General features: G+C 35.1%; 1 protein-coding gene across 7 annotated transcripts in view; it reads left to right on the forward strand.

Annotated features, from left to right (window-relative positions):
* AFDN (afadin, adherens junction formation factor) overlaps positions 1–15,675 on the forward strand; it is a 119,331-nt gene that overhangs the window by 76,892 nt on the left and 26,764 nt on the right. For all 7 annotated transcript variants that reach the window (XM_054399127.1, XM_054399125.1, XM_054399126.1 and 4 more), the window contains 3 exons: positions 320–518; positions 2,310–2,413; positions 4,965–5,051. In XM_054399127.1, the coding sequence (XP_054255102.1) occupies positions 320–518; positions 2,310–2,413; positions 4,965–5,051 (390 nt within the window). The remainder of the gene's footprint in view (positions 1–319; positions 519–2,309; positions 2,414–4,964; positions 5,052–15,675) is intronic.

Here is a 15,675-nt window from a genome sequence, read left to right on the forward strand (position 1 = left end):
TTTATAGAACTTTTTCTGTTACTAAGCAGAACAGTTGTGCTCCAAATGAAGAACTTAAAAATTCCCTGGTGCACCTTGAGCAATCCTGCTCATGTTGTGTGCTTCTACTTTGTTGTTTAAAAATCGGGCATCTACCTTGAGCGATCAAATAAAGCAGTGTGCTGACTATACATAGTGGAGCCAAGAAAGTTTTATATCTGATAACTTATTTTCTGGTTTCCTTTTTCTTGCAAACTTACTTTTTTTTTTAATGGCAGAGTATTTTTCTTTATGAAAGTTATCCCTTGATAGTAACAATATCTTTTTGCCTTCTGTCCAGGAATTGATAGAGAATGTAGTAACTGTTGCAGAAAATACGGCTGATGAACTTGCACGCAGTGATGGCCGCGAAGTCCAGCTGGAAGAGGATCCTGACTTACAGCTACCTTTTCTTTTACCAGAAGATGGCTATTCCTGCGATGTTGTCAGAAATGTTCCAAGTGGTTTACAAGAATTTTTAGATCCGCTCTGTCAGAGAGGTTAGTTCTTCTGTTGTTTTACTATGTTGATGCTCTTTTTTTTTTGGTGTTTTTTGATTGGGTTTTTTTGTTTGTTTGTCTGCTTATTTGTTTGATTTGGTTTGGTTTTTTGTCTAGTGAACACAGAATGCAAAATATATTTTAGTTAAATGTAAACCACTTTCTTTTTCTTTATGAATGTTTGAATCTTTTTATGTTATGTTTTTGAAGTGTTTAGGTTTGTAACCCATAACAAGTATGCAGGACTTTTTAGTTATTACTTTCTGTCCCTTTTCATTCACTTTCAAGGTTCTAGTTAAGCAGTGCTGAGTTACTAGTGCCCACTGAAACTTTGTTTTGCTTTTGTTCCAGAGCTTTTATTTTTTTTTATTTTGGCACTAGAGCAGCAAAAATGTACATAAGTACAGATTTTTGTAATACATCAACAATTTCACAGTCAACCTAATTTTAAAGCAAATATGAATTAAATACTTCAGAATTTTTTTTTTCACTTAGCAACAGCTTCTCTGTAACTTTAAAATAATTCTTTTAATGTTCGTCAGCATGATAATTTGTGATTCAGGCATGTGTAGTCCAACAAAACTTCACATGATTAGAGAGCTCCTGTGGTTGGACAAAAGTGATCTAAACTTGAGACAGTAAAACAGAGGGCCTGTCATAGCATTTATGGTAAATGAGTAAGTTGTGATCCTTATGTTGTGCTACTGAAATTTATTAGAAGCTTTTTTAGTACATAATTATTTTCATACCTTCATGCTTAAAAAGCAGTTGTTCAAAAATTTTCACAGGAATATCGTGATAGGTAGGGCAGCAAAGGAGGCTATCAGCAAAACAGACTTAGGCTACCCCATAGTGAAGTTTTGCAGTTCTAGGTTCCAACTTAGCTTATAGAAAAGCCATGTTCTAGCATATGAAATGGAATCTGACTTTTGAAAGTACTGAGAGTTAACGGATGTCATCTTGAAACTAAAGGAGACTAGTACACTAAATCTTAGTAAATGTTACTTCATTTACCATGCAAATGTCTGTATTGTTATTACAAGTAAGGCCTTTTTAATGTGTGCAATCAAAATTTTACTTTGTAGATATTCCTTAAATTATGCCTGGCACCCAGTTTGCAGTAGATCAGTGTAATTGCTAAAAGATGGTCTTTGCGAGAGGAAGACTCTCATCTATTTGGATGAAGTCTGGATTCTCACTGTCCCTGATTTAAGAAAAATGTTTGGTACATCTCAGCTGCTCTGGCTCCCTTTTTTCCAGCATTCTAGGGATTGCTTAATTAACAAAACAAAACATTTTTAAAAACCCAAACAAATAAACACTTTTAATTGCATAGGCACATTAAAAAAGTAATGAGTTCAGGCAAGGCTTTCATCTCTGCCAATCTGTGCTGAGACAGGTCAGATAAACTCCCTGCACAGCAGAATGACCTGTCTTACTCTAGAGTTCACGTGGTTTGGATTCTGAATATTGGCTTGGTGTTTCATATCTCTCTCTTGAGTCTGGTTTGTACAAGCAGTATTTTGCCACCAAAGAGTTTTCTACAACCTTGTAGGTTTTTATGTACATGTGTTTCTCAGAATAGCAGCTGTAGAACTGTAGGATTCTGTAGGTACCATAAAACTGCAGTAGAGTACATAATGGCATTTAAGATGCAAGATTCAGCATACAATAAAAAGATAAATACTGCTAGAGGATATTACCTTGTGTCAGGCTGCTTTGTTATAAATAAAGGAGTAATAAAAATAAAATTTAACACCATAATTATGTTGATGTTATTTTCTCGTTTAGGTTTTTGTAGACTAACACCTCATCCACGGTCACCAGGCACCTGGACAATATACTTTGAAGGTGCAGACTATGAAAGTCACCTCTCACATGAGAATGCTGAGCTAGTAAGTATTGATTCAATGAATAATTCTCAACACTCGTCTTGGAAAGCCAGGGTGTTTTGTGTGATGAGTTTTAATTCTGAGAAAAGACTTCGTCATTAAGCATGTAGCTAATCAGTGATATAGTGAATGTAAGGAACTATTTGCAGATTTTTGTAAGTGAGGGTTGTTTTAGATTGTGGTTGATTCTCACATAAGCAGACCTTGACTTTGTGTTCCCTCACCCTGCGAGTAACTGGTGAAAGAAATTCCTTTTAAACACAAGCATGTGGACACGTATCTGTGAGTTACTTATAATATGAATGGAGCTGCAGGCTGCTTTTATTTATAAACTGACAGCTACCAACTAACTGTTTAGTTATGTTGCAATCTGGGGTTATTTTCTTTCCTTTTTTTTTCTGCTAGTTTTTCAGGAAATATTCTTTAGTTTTCATCATACTGCTTTTAATAAGTGTTTCACCTCAGTGTAAGATGGCTTTTTAAAATTTTCTTTTTTTTTTTCCTTTTTTTTCCCTAGTTTGCATTGGTGTTTGTTTTTTTGTTTGTTTTGGGGTTTTTTGTGGTTTTGTTTTTTGGGGTTTTTGTGTGGGTGTTTGGTTTGGGGTTTTTTTTAGTAATATGTCATAACCAAGAATATCAAAGTTACAGCACAAGTAAAGAGAAATCGCTTCATATTTCTAATTAGTGTTTCAATGAAATCAGGAAGGCCAACATGGAATTAGATTATTTTCTGAAGGCTTGCTATGAAAAATACTTGTCCCTCACTTTTCAGGACTTGAAAGCTTCATGTACGCTGTTCAGAATTCGACATTAGTTGAATGACATTATGCAGAGACCTAAAGAACATGTTTACAGAAGAGCACATCTCCTACATCTGTATGATTGATATAGCAGAGCCCAGTCTTGAACCAGTAGGCTGGGATCTGTAAACTTGGTATCTTGGTAAATGGCCATTTGACCAAGGAAAATATAGCAGAGGCGTTTTTTAGGCATCATGCTTGTCCTTTTCCCTTTGTTGCTCTAAAGAAATGCATTTTTTTTAGAGCTAGTGGAAACAAAAATCATTTGAAGTTATACTAGATAACTTGCTGTTGCTCATACTAAGAAAAAGCTAAAACAGTTCTGGCCAGTCTTCCTTCAAAAGGCTTGATAAATAAATGCAGGACAAGTGGATGTTACTACTTTGGTCATTCATGGGAATGAAAACCTTGTATAGCTGATCAAATACCCTGATCTAATGCATGTATGTTAATTTAATGTTCTAAGCTTGAGAGTTCTAAAAGTCTTCAGTCTTGGTGTCTAAGCAATACTCTAAATGCTGGTTCACGAATTGCCTCTTGGTGCAACATGTCTACATAATCTAAATACTATGTAAATGTTCTGTACTGGTGAGGTTTTGGGGGTGCTTTTTTGTTTGTTTGATTTTTTATCTTTTTAATGTTTTTTTGTTTAACTCAAGCCAAAACTATTGTCACTGCTCTGCTTCTTTTGGTAGTCTGAAGAGTTGTCTAGGCTAGGCGGTCCTCAAATTTTCACTGAATTTCTTTATTCTTAGACCAAGAGAGAAATTTAGTATAGGCTAATGACAAAGTTATTTTCCCGGTGGCTTAGTGATTCCATTGTGTGATTTTGTGTTTGGTTTGGCGTTTTTGTTTTTGTTTTTTTTTTAATTTAATTAGTTTAATAATATTTCTATTTAAATTAATGGAAAAAATCCTAAATAAAGTAGGAACAGATTCTGTTCTTCTGCCATCTTTGGCACAGGATTGCTAGAATACTCCTAGCTTAAAAAAACTACTTATTTTCCTAATATCTGGAATTAATTTTTTAAAAAATTGTTTTAAAAATTAATTTCCTTTGCTTATGTTTTAACTTTGTCATGTGGAACTTTATAGTTAGGATTTAATATGAACATAAAGTAGGGTGCTTTAACTTACATGTTTCAGTTAATGAAGACTGATGAAAACATTTTGACTAGAGGGAACTGGCAGTGTTGCAAAGATATAAAAAGTAACTGAACAGATTTAGAGGCTTGGCCTGTATTTGAATTACAAAGTTTTTAGAAGTGAATTTTTTTTTCTTTCAATGTTATAAGTCTGCTTTTGAAATTAATTGATCTCTTAGTATCTTTGTAGAATTAACATCTTCTGGATGCAGCACTAAAAACTGAGCTCCATTTAGATTACCCTTCCCTTTCTAATAGGGGCCTACTTAGTCTGCAATTCAGTTCTCATTAAAAGTTACTACAGTTTTATACAGCTGTTACATTTCAAATTGTGAATTAGAGAAGGAGAAATGATGGGTAGAATTCAAAACTTCAGCGGTGATCATAACACACAAGTAGTATGTGATAATGTGAATATATATTAGTCAAATACTGGAGAATTAACATGGAGTACCAGACATACTATTTCGGATCTGAGATCTGCTGCTGCACTAGTAATTTAGTTTTGATTGTAGATGAACTGTTTTACACAGTAATATTCTTTGCCTGGAAGTGAATATAAATTCACTTTTTTTTTTCCCTTCTTCTTTACTCTTCCCTGTTTGATAGGCTCAGCCTTTGAGGAAAGAACCTGAAATTATCACTGTAACACTAAAAAAACAAAATGGAATGGGCCTGAGCATTGTTGCTGCCAAGGTATGGAAATCAGTTTAAGTGTTACTGAAAAAAAGCTCTTCTTTCTTTTTCTGTTTTGTTTTCTTTTGTTTTTAAATCAGCCTACTGTGGAAAATGTTAATGGAAAAAAAAATCTATTTCCCTTAAGTTTGTTGTGTGCATTATGTTGATCATACTTTTATTCTGGTTGGTAAATGTTTCTTTAAAATACACATATGTACACAACACAAGAGGAAGCATGATATGGCTGTAGTTATGTCATTTAAGTATAAAACCACTACATATTCACTAAATAAACTGGCACTGTTGTGAAATAGAATTAAGAAACAAGACTTATTTAGCACTACTGAAAAGTAGCAGATGTATCTAGGAAAGAAGAGCAGTAAAGAATATAAAGTAGGTTTTTTAAATTGTTGAATAAAATCAAATGCATACATTAAGATTTATGTAATTTCTGCTATTAAGACAATATCTTATCTTTTGCATGCTGTACAGATGCATGTATGACTTAGTTTTGCTTCTTTATAGTACAGAGCTACAGCTTATTCAGTGTCTTGGTGAAGGAGGGTAGGCCAGGCCTCTTACCCTGACTTGACAAAATTGTGGGTGTATGCTACTCTTAGTAGCAGTACATAATAATGTATAGAATGCACATGCAACTCCAGCCACCAGATGGAGGACTCTACCAGATGGTTGTTTTTGCTTTATTAACTAGGTCACATAGCAGACATAACCTTTAAGTTTTAAGCTTCTTATAAATTGTACAATAGTGATGTCCAAAAGTTCTTGTAACTATGTGCTGTACAACAGAACAAGTTTTTCCTTCTCAGTGTAGTACATGGAACTTTAGAATGCTCGAGTTGTCCTTGGCACTTAGTACGTGGGCTGGAAACATGATTATTTCACTACTTTTATCACACATAGCTAATTGCTTCTAAATGGCATTATTTTTCCTTCTACAACTTTGGTCATTTTACAGTCTGTTCTTGAACTTATCTTGGGTGGTTATCAGCTTTTTAAAAATCATTTCCAACATCTGTAAAGGAATATCAATTACCAGGTTTATATTGCTAACAGTCAATAGTTATTGAGGAAACTATTCAGGATTTGAAAAAGGTAACTCTGCTCTTGATTTTGTGTAGTTGGTTAATAATTTGGGAAGCAGATTTTGAGATACATCAGATTATATATGCGGTAGACTTCTGACTGCCATCTGCATTTCTGATAGATGTTTCCTAATGTACAGTAGAAATTATTTCAGGATTTTTCACTCTAAACTGTGAAATCTGATTTCTCAGAGAGAAGCAGGATATAACCGGAAGTGAAGTTTCCCTTTTAAGTGGAACTTGCTGACTTCTACATGTTGTTTTAACAACTGATGCTCTGCCGTTAGCAGTATGCAGCAGTACGCAGCAGATGCTACTGCCGTTAGCAGTATGCAGCAGTGCTACTGGACAGTGTGTAAGCTTGAATTTTACAAGTTTAGTCTATCTCATGATTTCTTTTAACATGATCAAGTGAGGGAAGCAGCAGCCTCCTCTCAGAACAGTTACGGAAACACTGCTTCATGCAGTGACTACATTTCATCTTGCTGCTGTGTCCCTGGCGTAATACTGAAATTCTGATTTTTAAAATGGTTGTCTTGAATCTCAACCTGAAATCAGAGACAGATTTTTATTTTAGTTTCAGTGTATGCAGAATAGAAACTTTTGCTTATTTTCAAGTCAACAGAGTATTCACTGCATAGAAGTAATCATCTTGCTTTGTAGAAGTAATCATCTTGCTTTGAAAGTGTTGAAAGAAGTTGCTGTGGTAGTTAAATAGGATTATTTTGAAGGCGTTACTTCAAGGGATTTGAAGTTGCTTATTGTCATTAATAGCATGTTTTTCACATACTAGGCTTCATGCAAAAAAAAAAAAAAAAAAGAGGCAACAGAGTAGGAATAATACGCAGACATTCATTTTCCCTATCTGGCCAGAGAAGAACACGTTAAGAGAATTGAGTGACTGTGACTGAGAAGCTTGCAGTCATGGGTGGATTTTTTTTTTCTTTCTATTCCTATCTCCTTGACTTTTATTAATAATTTTTCTGACATGTCTCAATTCATGTATGTTTTACCAGTATGGAAACTGAAGTTCTTGTTTTTCCTTTTGGCTGAGGAAAATGGAAGAAGTCCAGTAGACTATTTGTTAAAAGTTTCTAACCATTAACTGGATGGAATACCTGAGATAAGAGGGAGAGGCAAGTGTGAGAATAGATTAGTGTTTTTCTAACTTTTTTTTTAATAGTAAAAGGCCGGCTATCAAATGTTCATAAGAATGTAACTCATAGATGAATAAATTAAAATTCTAGTAATTTTTAGAAATAATCAGTTATTGCTGCCATGCACAGGATCCCAGTTTCATTCGTGACTCAATTACATTTATTGAACTGCTGGTTTCTAGGGTCCTTCAAAAGTGCTGTAATAAAAGAAAGTGCAGCAGCTGGTCAACAGGTGGTCCTGCTCCAACCAGTGGAAGACAACGCTAAATCTATTCAGCTTTGGTTAGGAAAACCGTTGGGTTTTTTCCCTATGATGTGACAAAATAGTTGCTCTCAGTATTATGCTATAAGAATGCCTTTGCGTATCAGTGCTGACTTGCCTTGCTTGTTAAGTCTTAATGCAGCCTTCATGCTTGTCACTGGCTTTGGGTGAAGTTTATTAAAATGTAGGTTGGTGATACTCTAGAGAGGGATGAAATGGACCAATTCAAATCGTAAAGAAGAGTAATTTCTTCTGACTGATTTTCTTTCTTCTACGCACTGCAAAAAATACACACTTCTCTAGTAGTCTGTGCTTATCTGTGAGGAAACATCTCAGCATTTATAATTTGATGATTCTTTGAGTTTTTATTAGTTTACAGAGCTTTGTAGATAGTCTGTGCCAATTAAGAGTTTTAAAGGGGAAATCAGATACCATACCTTACATATTCCTTCCATGACAAATGTTGATTACCAAATGATTGTCACACCTCTATTGTGGTAAAAAAAAACACAACTTGAGTTGTAACTAAGGTTACAGAAGCAGAGAAGCGATACAGCTTTCACTGAAATGCTCTGCACCTGCTTGTTCTTACAAATAGATTCAGTTTGTGATAGTAGGTGACTCCAAACACGTTGGCATTAATGTTAAAAAACCCAAACCCAAAGGTGAGTCAAGGAGTATATACAAGTGTTAGGTCACTGAGAAACCTTGTATTTGATCCTCTTTTCACCTAATGATGGGTAAAATATTTAAGAGTGGTACTTCTAATTAAGTAAAATATGAGTAACTGTGAAACAGTGGTTTTAAAGGTCTGCCTTTAAATGCTGCATATCAAATATTGCACCTCACTGTGCTGTAAGGGTGTGTTCAGAGGCAGGACAGTCCCTTTCATCAATCATATAGTAAACATGTACACTATATGCAAACATACCAGAGAAAACACGTTTAGTTATGAAACAGCTGTTAGGTGCCAAAGCACTGTAAACAGTGTTGTGTTTGTTTGGGTTTTGTTGTGTTTTGTTTTAAAATCAGGAATATACTGAACAGCATTTCTTAAACTCAGTATCTCGCATGGATTTTTATCTTGATTTAAAGCTAAATTGTATCACTTCAGATGCTATCCAGAAAGGTAATTTGTTTTACCTTTTTTGTAGGTGTTGCGTATTTTCCTGCAATAATATTCCTGTACATTTTTTTTAGCAGTAGCTTTGGTAATAGGTATATGGAAATGTGGTTGGTAGGTGTGGTCGGGCATCAGGAACAGTATTGCTTTTTGAGGTTGTGTGCAGACTTTGGTTGCTCTAACCCTGAAAGATGTTTCAATGTTAAAAGCTGCCTGACTCCCAACCACATTGCGGTTAAGTTTTATGAAATCCAGATGATTTGGAAGCAGCGTGCGCATGCAGTTTACTTTAAAAATATATCGCTTTTTTGGGGCTTTCACATGTGACTTCTCAGCCATCTGTGGGCCAGCACATTACTTCCTGTTTAATTTGGAGGGGTTTTGTCTTTCGTACAAAAAGGCTCCCTTTTCTTTTTTCTAGCAGTTTTTGAAGTTTAATAAAACCTCTAAAGTAAATGGAAGTCAGAACAGCATAGCTGATTACGTAAGAGTCTGAATATTGTATTGGTTATAGCTGATGTTGATAAATGCTGCACTGTGTCATAGCATCCAGCTCCGAGTTATCTTGATGGATATCTTGGAAAATCCAGCAGACTAGAGCGGTGGTTGCTGTTGAGGGCTGAAAGAGAAGTGGAGAATTGTTTTTTTTCTTTCAAGGATCTGTAGTCCCGGAGATCAAAATGTGGTTTTCTGTTGTTGGAAGAACAGAATCCGTGGTAAGTCTGTTCAGGTTTCTGTTGGGATTGTTTTTCTCTGAAGTTTTAAATACTATCCTTGTACTTTTTCCTGCTCTCTTGCTTGTTTAAACCTGCCAGTAGTTAACTTGTTCATGTAGCAACAATGTAATGCAGCATGCAGTTAAATATAGACAGATGTTAGTAGCTAACTTTCTAAAATCTAGAAGGAAAAATATTAACTAATTTTTTAGCTTGTACTTCATTTGCACTTCTCGAATTTGTAGAAGTGACTATTAATATTGAAAGTTTCAGGTGTGATAACCACTGTTTTACTGTGGCAGAGCATGAATAGCATGACCTGTGATCTGTTTACTTGTCATAATAGTTGGCTTTAATCCAGATGGCTTTAAAAGTCTGTTTTCCCCTTATAAAGCCTTAGTAGAATAATTAAAATCCCAGTGTATAGAAGATTGTAATACTTGGTAGACCCTTCTGAAAAGATCAGAACATGCAAATATGTTGTTGCAGCTAGGATATCTTGTCTTCAACATATTCACAGAGTAGAGACATTTGAATTCTGTTTAGATTGCTGCTGCATACAAGAAAATATTCCTGTGTTCTGCAAGAATGATAGAACAAAATTTGTTACTTAATCTTCATGTGCTGGTTATATTCATCAGTGTTGCTACAATTTAGGTCTTTCAAGTGTGGCACACTTCTACTTCTTACTTGGTCATCTTTTATTAGTAACAGAAAATGTTATGTTAAAATATGTACAAGCATGGCAATATATATGTATATGCCCTTGCTAGGATATAAATCAGAGTGTATTTTCTAGGGTTTTTAAACAGATTATCAGATTAAATGTTTTCTTAGTGCTTGCTAAAATAGGATGAGGTGGTGATAAGACGCTTCTTTTTTAGTAGAAATGTTTAAAACAATGAATGTGACAGTTCATCAAGCAGCATTTTAGGGAAGAGGCTTACTTTTCTAAAAACAAGTGTGTTACATCTTAACTATAAATAATTTGTATTATTTGGCAACCTTGTTTGTTCTTAAGGTTTCATTAAATCATTCTAAATTTACTTCATTTACGAAACCATTGCTCATCACTTTAACAGTCAATTTAAGGTGTTAAATTTGAGGATTTGACACTACCAGGGATATCAGGTTTCGATGTGAAATTTTTCTGAAAGTATGTTGTACAAATACCTTGTAGATGATCTATTTAGAAGGAACAGGCTCAAAATAAATTCATTTTAAAATCTTACCTTTTTTCCCTCCCCAAAAAAAAAAAAAAATTGAAAGTTAGATTTAAAGTTGTTAATACTGCTGACATAATACACAAATTTGGTTATCTTTACATTTGCAAATACAGACAGTTGATGGGATGGTTTTTATTTTTTTTTCCAACTATTAGCTCTTGTTTTCCACATCTGAGGATTTCAGATACCTCAGTATTTGAAGTCTGCTTGTTTGTGCTTTCCATGTATTTAAGGTGTGGGGTTTTTTTAACCTTTTCTCTCAACATCAATTAATTGAAGTTTTTGAGTAAGAAGATTTAGAAGTTGGTTTGTTTAGGTTTTTTACTGTTCGATACTAATTCACATCAGCAGACTGAACTACTGGTGTTACCCTAACAGAAATCTAATGAGGAACTTAAACTAAAAGTGTAGTTTTTAATTGTCACTTCCAGCACAGGTTTCTGAGTCTCACAGGAATAAAGAGAGAATGTAAGTTTCCAGTTTAGTATTCATCATGAACAAAATAAGTATTTATATTTCAGCAATTTGCTTGTTTCTTGTTGATTCATTACTTCCAGTGGGGTTTTTGGTTAAATTTTGATACCTTGTAGACATTCTATAAAATTCTATTAATGTTTCCATATGCTGTGTAAAAATGAAAGCTTATGCCAGCCCTACATGATTTTTCTTCTCACTAGCTGTGAGTCCAAAACTCTGCTCAAGTGCAGTAGTTTTATCTTTTTTATTAGCTTTTATTTATATTAATATTGCAAATAGATCACCCAGATATTGGTATTTAATGCTTTCTGGAACAAAGTGGGTTTTAAAATGCAGGTGCCAGCTCTTCCTTGCACTTACAAACAAGCCTACAAAACCTTTAGCTAGAATTCCTCTACCAGGCTTCTTTCAATTCTAGCATTCGAATGATTTCCAAAATTCCATATACATACATGTTATTACAGCATTTTAATTTTAAATTTTTTGCTCTGATTAATGGAAGACTTCAAAAGTTAACAAATTCTGTGTAGACTTTTTACCTGTATAAATAATACTCTGAACTGGGGTAGAAATGTAGGTGCTTAATAGTATGTGATCATGTATACACTGATACTGCATGCAGTTGTATCCATCTGAAACTGCAGAGCAGTGTTATGTGGAAGATGTGCTGTGGCAGTTGTTTGGTTGTAATTTCGCCTTACCTACAGAGCCAAGAGCCATTTCTTCAAAAAAAGTGCTGAGATACATATCTGTTTTCCAAAACAGATTGCCCAGTATGTTTTGCCTGTAAAGTCCTATCCACTGACCTAATGAAGCTGAAGCATTGGTTCAGAGTTGCCTTAACAGGGAAGAGCATCACAAAATCTGCAGTACAGCTTGTAGGTTGGTACATGACTGGATGGCCCTTAATGCTTCACTGCCCATAGAGGATTTATAGCAAATGTATGCTAAAAAGTTTACCCGCGTTTGGGGAAACAGGGCTCAAGTGATATATTTTCTTTGAGCTCAAGAGAAGATTTTGGTTTTTTCCTTTGAAACAAAACAGAAACAGAATCAAACAGGTTCATGTATTTTTTTTTTTTAAAGAAAAGGTGTCTTTTTTGTATTATAGAATCACAGAATTGTTTTGGTTGGAAAAGACCTCTAAGATCATGAAGTCCAGCTGTCGACTCAACACAACCATGGCCATTAAACCTTATCCCATAATGTCATGTCTACGTGCATTTGTAGAATATCCTATGAATCTTGCTGGTTGCAGCATTTATAATAACAAAAGAGGATTCATTTTCATAAAGGCAAAGAAAGGCTAATGAATAAACTTTAGTCTTTCACAAATGTCCTATATGAAGCATTTTTCCTTTAATTGTCACTTCCTCTGTTTCATGAGAACTTGTGTACTTGATTCCAGTGTCACAATGAGGCTTTAGGCCAGTTGCTTTAGCTGGTTTATTTAGCTGCTTTCATTTTACATCTTTCAGAAGCACTCAGTTGCCAGAGTGTGAAAGAAATCACATTGTTAGGAATTTATATACTTCTGTCAAGCACAGAAGACACTACAGCTGTTTGTGTTAGTGTGCCTGCTTTTCATGTTTATCTAATTGCCTTATTAACGTTTCTGAATACCGTGATTTTGGGTAGGGTTTTTTTTCTTTGTTTGCTTGTTGGATTTTTTTTTTAATTAAAAAAAATTACTACATATGCATAAGACTACAGTACTCATTATTAAATGCTATTTCAGAAAGTCCATTTCAGAACATTCTGGATTCTTTGGTCTTTTATCTTCTGGGAGAAGCATGCTTTAGGAAAATAGAAGGCATTTTCACTTGCTTTGTGTTCAAGTCAATTTTGATTACAAACATTTGTTTGTAAAAATGTAACAGGTAATCTTATTCCATTAAAGAGAACAATGAAATACTTCAGTCCTTTCTCTTTACTCCTTTTGAAGCTATTTCTAGCTTCCAATAGAGCTTTTGGATTCACTGGATATAAAGTTTTGAGGTTGTTGGATGCTTCAGAGTCCTGTGATACTGTGCTGCTTGCAATCTAGCTTTTCTGGGTTTTTTTTTGTTTGTTTGGGTTTTTTTTTTTTTTTCTGAATATTAAGACACTTAATTTTTCACCTATCTTCTGACCCAGTGCAACTTACAGCTACTTCGGAATTATTCACAAATGTTAAGTGTCTGATGTTTCTTTGCCTCTGAAAAGTGTTGGTTGTCACCAGAGTTTAAATCTCCACTGCCTGTTGTCTTTAATTGGAAATATTTTGCTGCTTTGTGACTGTAGTTTGTCCAACTCCAAAAATGTTTGATGTCCACGCTCAGCCCCTCGCTGTGAAGGAGAGTTCGAGAGGGGAAAGCAGAAGTTTACATGCGTGGAGCATGGGTTTTAAGGTTCTTTTTTAAGCCAGGGTACGATACGACTCATAGCAGCTGTAGCCACAACTAACATACCAGTTTTACATAGGGTAAGCTGGTTTGCCTCACTTATTTGGGAATTATATAGTTCATGCTATGAATTATTTTGTCTTAATGATGACAAATTTCCAGTTTCTCTACGTTTGTCTTGAGGAAGCTCAGGCCTTCATTTCCTCTGAGAAAGTGCTTTTATTTGATCTTCAAGTCCAGAGTAGTTTGCCCTCACTGAAGGCAGGAACAGTAACTACAAAGTTGGTCTTTCTCATTACTGTGGGCTGACAGCAAGTAATTTAATGGTCCATGGATGCAGTATGTTAGGTACATAAAGTAGATAAATATGTACTCATCCAGATATAACCTACAAAATGCTTACTGCTTGAAGGAATGTGAATGTTTGGGTGATCAAAAACCTTTGCTTTTGACTCCTAGGCAGTACACTTGTAAACTGGCTGCATAGTTTACTAAACTGGTATTCTTTAAAATGCTTACAATCTTGGATTATTTAAACACTTCTAGACTAATTACCTGCCAGAGTGTTCAGCCTGAGACTGGATTCTGTTGCATAAACTTGCCTTTAAGGATGTTTATAAGAACTTACAAAGATTTTCTGTATAAACTTAAGAGCCTGGAATTGGAGTATTCACCTTGATAAAAATCAGTAAAATCTACCCTGGACAGACAGATAAAAGATTTCGTGCCTGATGACTCATATCAGGTTTGACAGCTACATTTCTGTCCTCTTGTTTAAAGACATTTTAGTTGCAGGGATTCATTTGCTTTTCAAACTGTTTAGTTTCTGTAAAACACAAGAGAAGTTTAACAAAATACACTGACTTGGGGAAACAGTGTCATCCTTGAAATGCTGTGATACCGGGTCCTAACATTCCAACAAGACATACACACAAACACATATATGTTGTATCTATATCATTAATATTAAATAATTTTTACAATTTTTGCATAATTATGCAAAATTCAAGAAAGTCTTAACATACTCCTTCTTTTAAACTCTCCAGTGGTTTACATGAAACATTGGAGTGTTTTGATATCTGAAGCCTCTTAATAGGATTATTACTCTGAAAAGGAAAACCATTTCAATAGTCTTGTGTTTTAAGACAGGAATCTTCAAGTCAAGGTCATTAAGAAGTCTCCCTTGCATTTAGATGTAAAAGAAGGCAGATTTTAATATAAGTAACATTAAAAACCAAAACAAAACAACAACAAAACCAACTTATATTGAAGTTTGGGATTTTTCCTTTAAGCCAAACTTGATTCTGCCTGTCTGTGTTGGAAGCTGTTCATTACTCCAGTTTTATTGGAGTGGTAAACAAAGTATGTAAAGCTAAACAGGTATGGGCAAATAATGATTTTAGAGCAAGTAATGACAAGACCTTACTGTTACTTGTCTGGAGCGCGACCGGTTTGGTTAGGTGCCGTGCTTGCAGATGTATTCTGCAGAGGCATAGCTTTTTTCCTTAATCACTGCAATTTTGCTGTCATTCCTAACTACTGGAAAAATGTTTTTGTAATAGTCTTCATAGTTTTAATTCTAATCATAGGTATTGAAATAACTAGGTCATCCTACAGATCTGTTAAAACTGCAAGAATATTACTAACCTCGCAGAAAGTACAGGTAGTTTGTAATTGACTGAACCTAGTTGTAGGGCATGATGTTTTAGAGTAGGAGTAGCTTAGCTATTACCACCTTGTCGACAGACAGACCTTCATTCCTACTCTGCTGCTTTTAGATTTGGCTACTGGTGGTGTCTCAGCACCTCCCGCCCATCATGCCACTGGTGGCAGGCCCCTGCATGGCATAGCACAGCATGGGTGGCTTGCCTGGAAACCTGGCTGTGTGTTGACACTTATAGAAGGAGCTGACAGCTCTTTCCACTGTGCCATTATGGCTGACAAATACCAAATGGGAACAGGGAGGAGGCAGGATTTTTTTCCTTGCTTTTAGTACTTTTCGTGGTGATTTGTGTCACCTTCTTGTGGGCTAGCTGTGGTGCTGCCATCAGGAGGACTAAATCTGATTGATTTAGTTGTTCAAACTGCTACTTTATATACAGCTGTACTATGCAGCCTGTTCTTGTTTTATAGCTGATGTAATGTGTGTGAGCCAAAGTTTCCTGTTTGTTCCTGACAATGAAGTGTTACCAAA

This window comes from Indicator indicator, chromosome 2 (assembly GCF_027791375.1).
Source record: "Indicator indicator isolate 239-I01 chromosome 2, UM_Iind_1.1, whole genome shotgun sequence".
Taxonomy (NCBI): Eukaryota; Metazoa; Chordata; class Aves; order Piciformes; family Indicatoridae; genus Indicator; species Indicator indicator.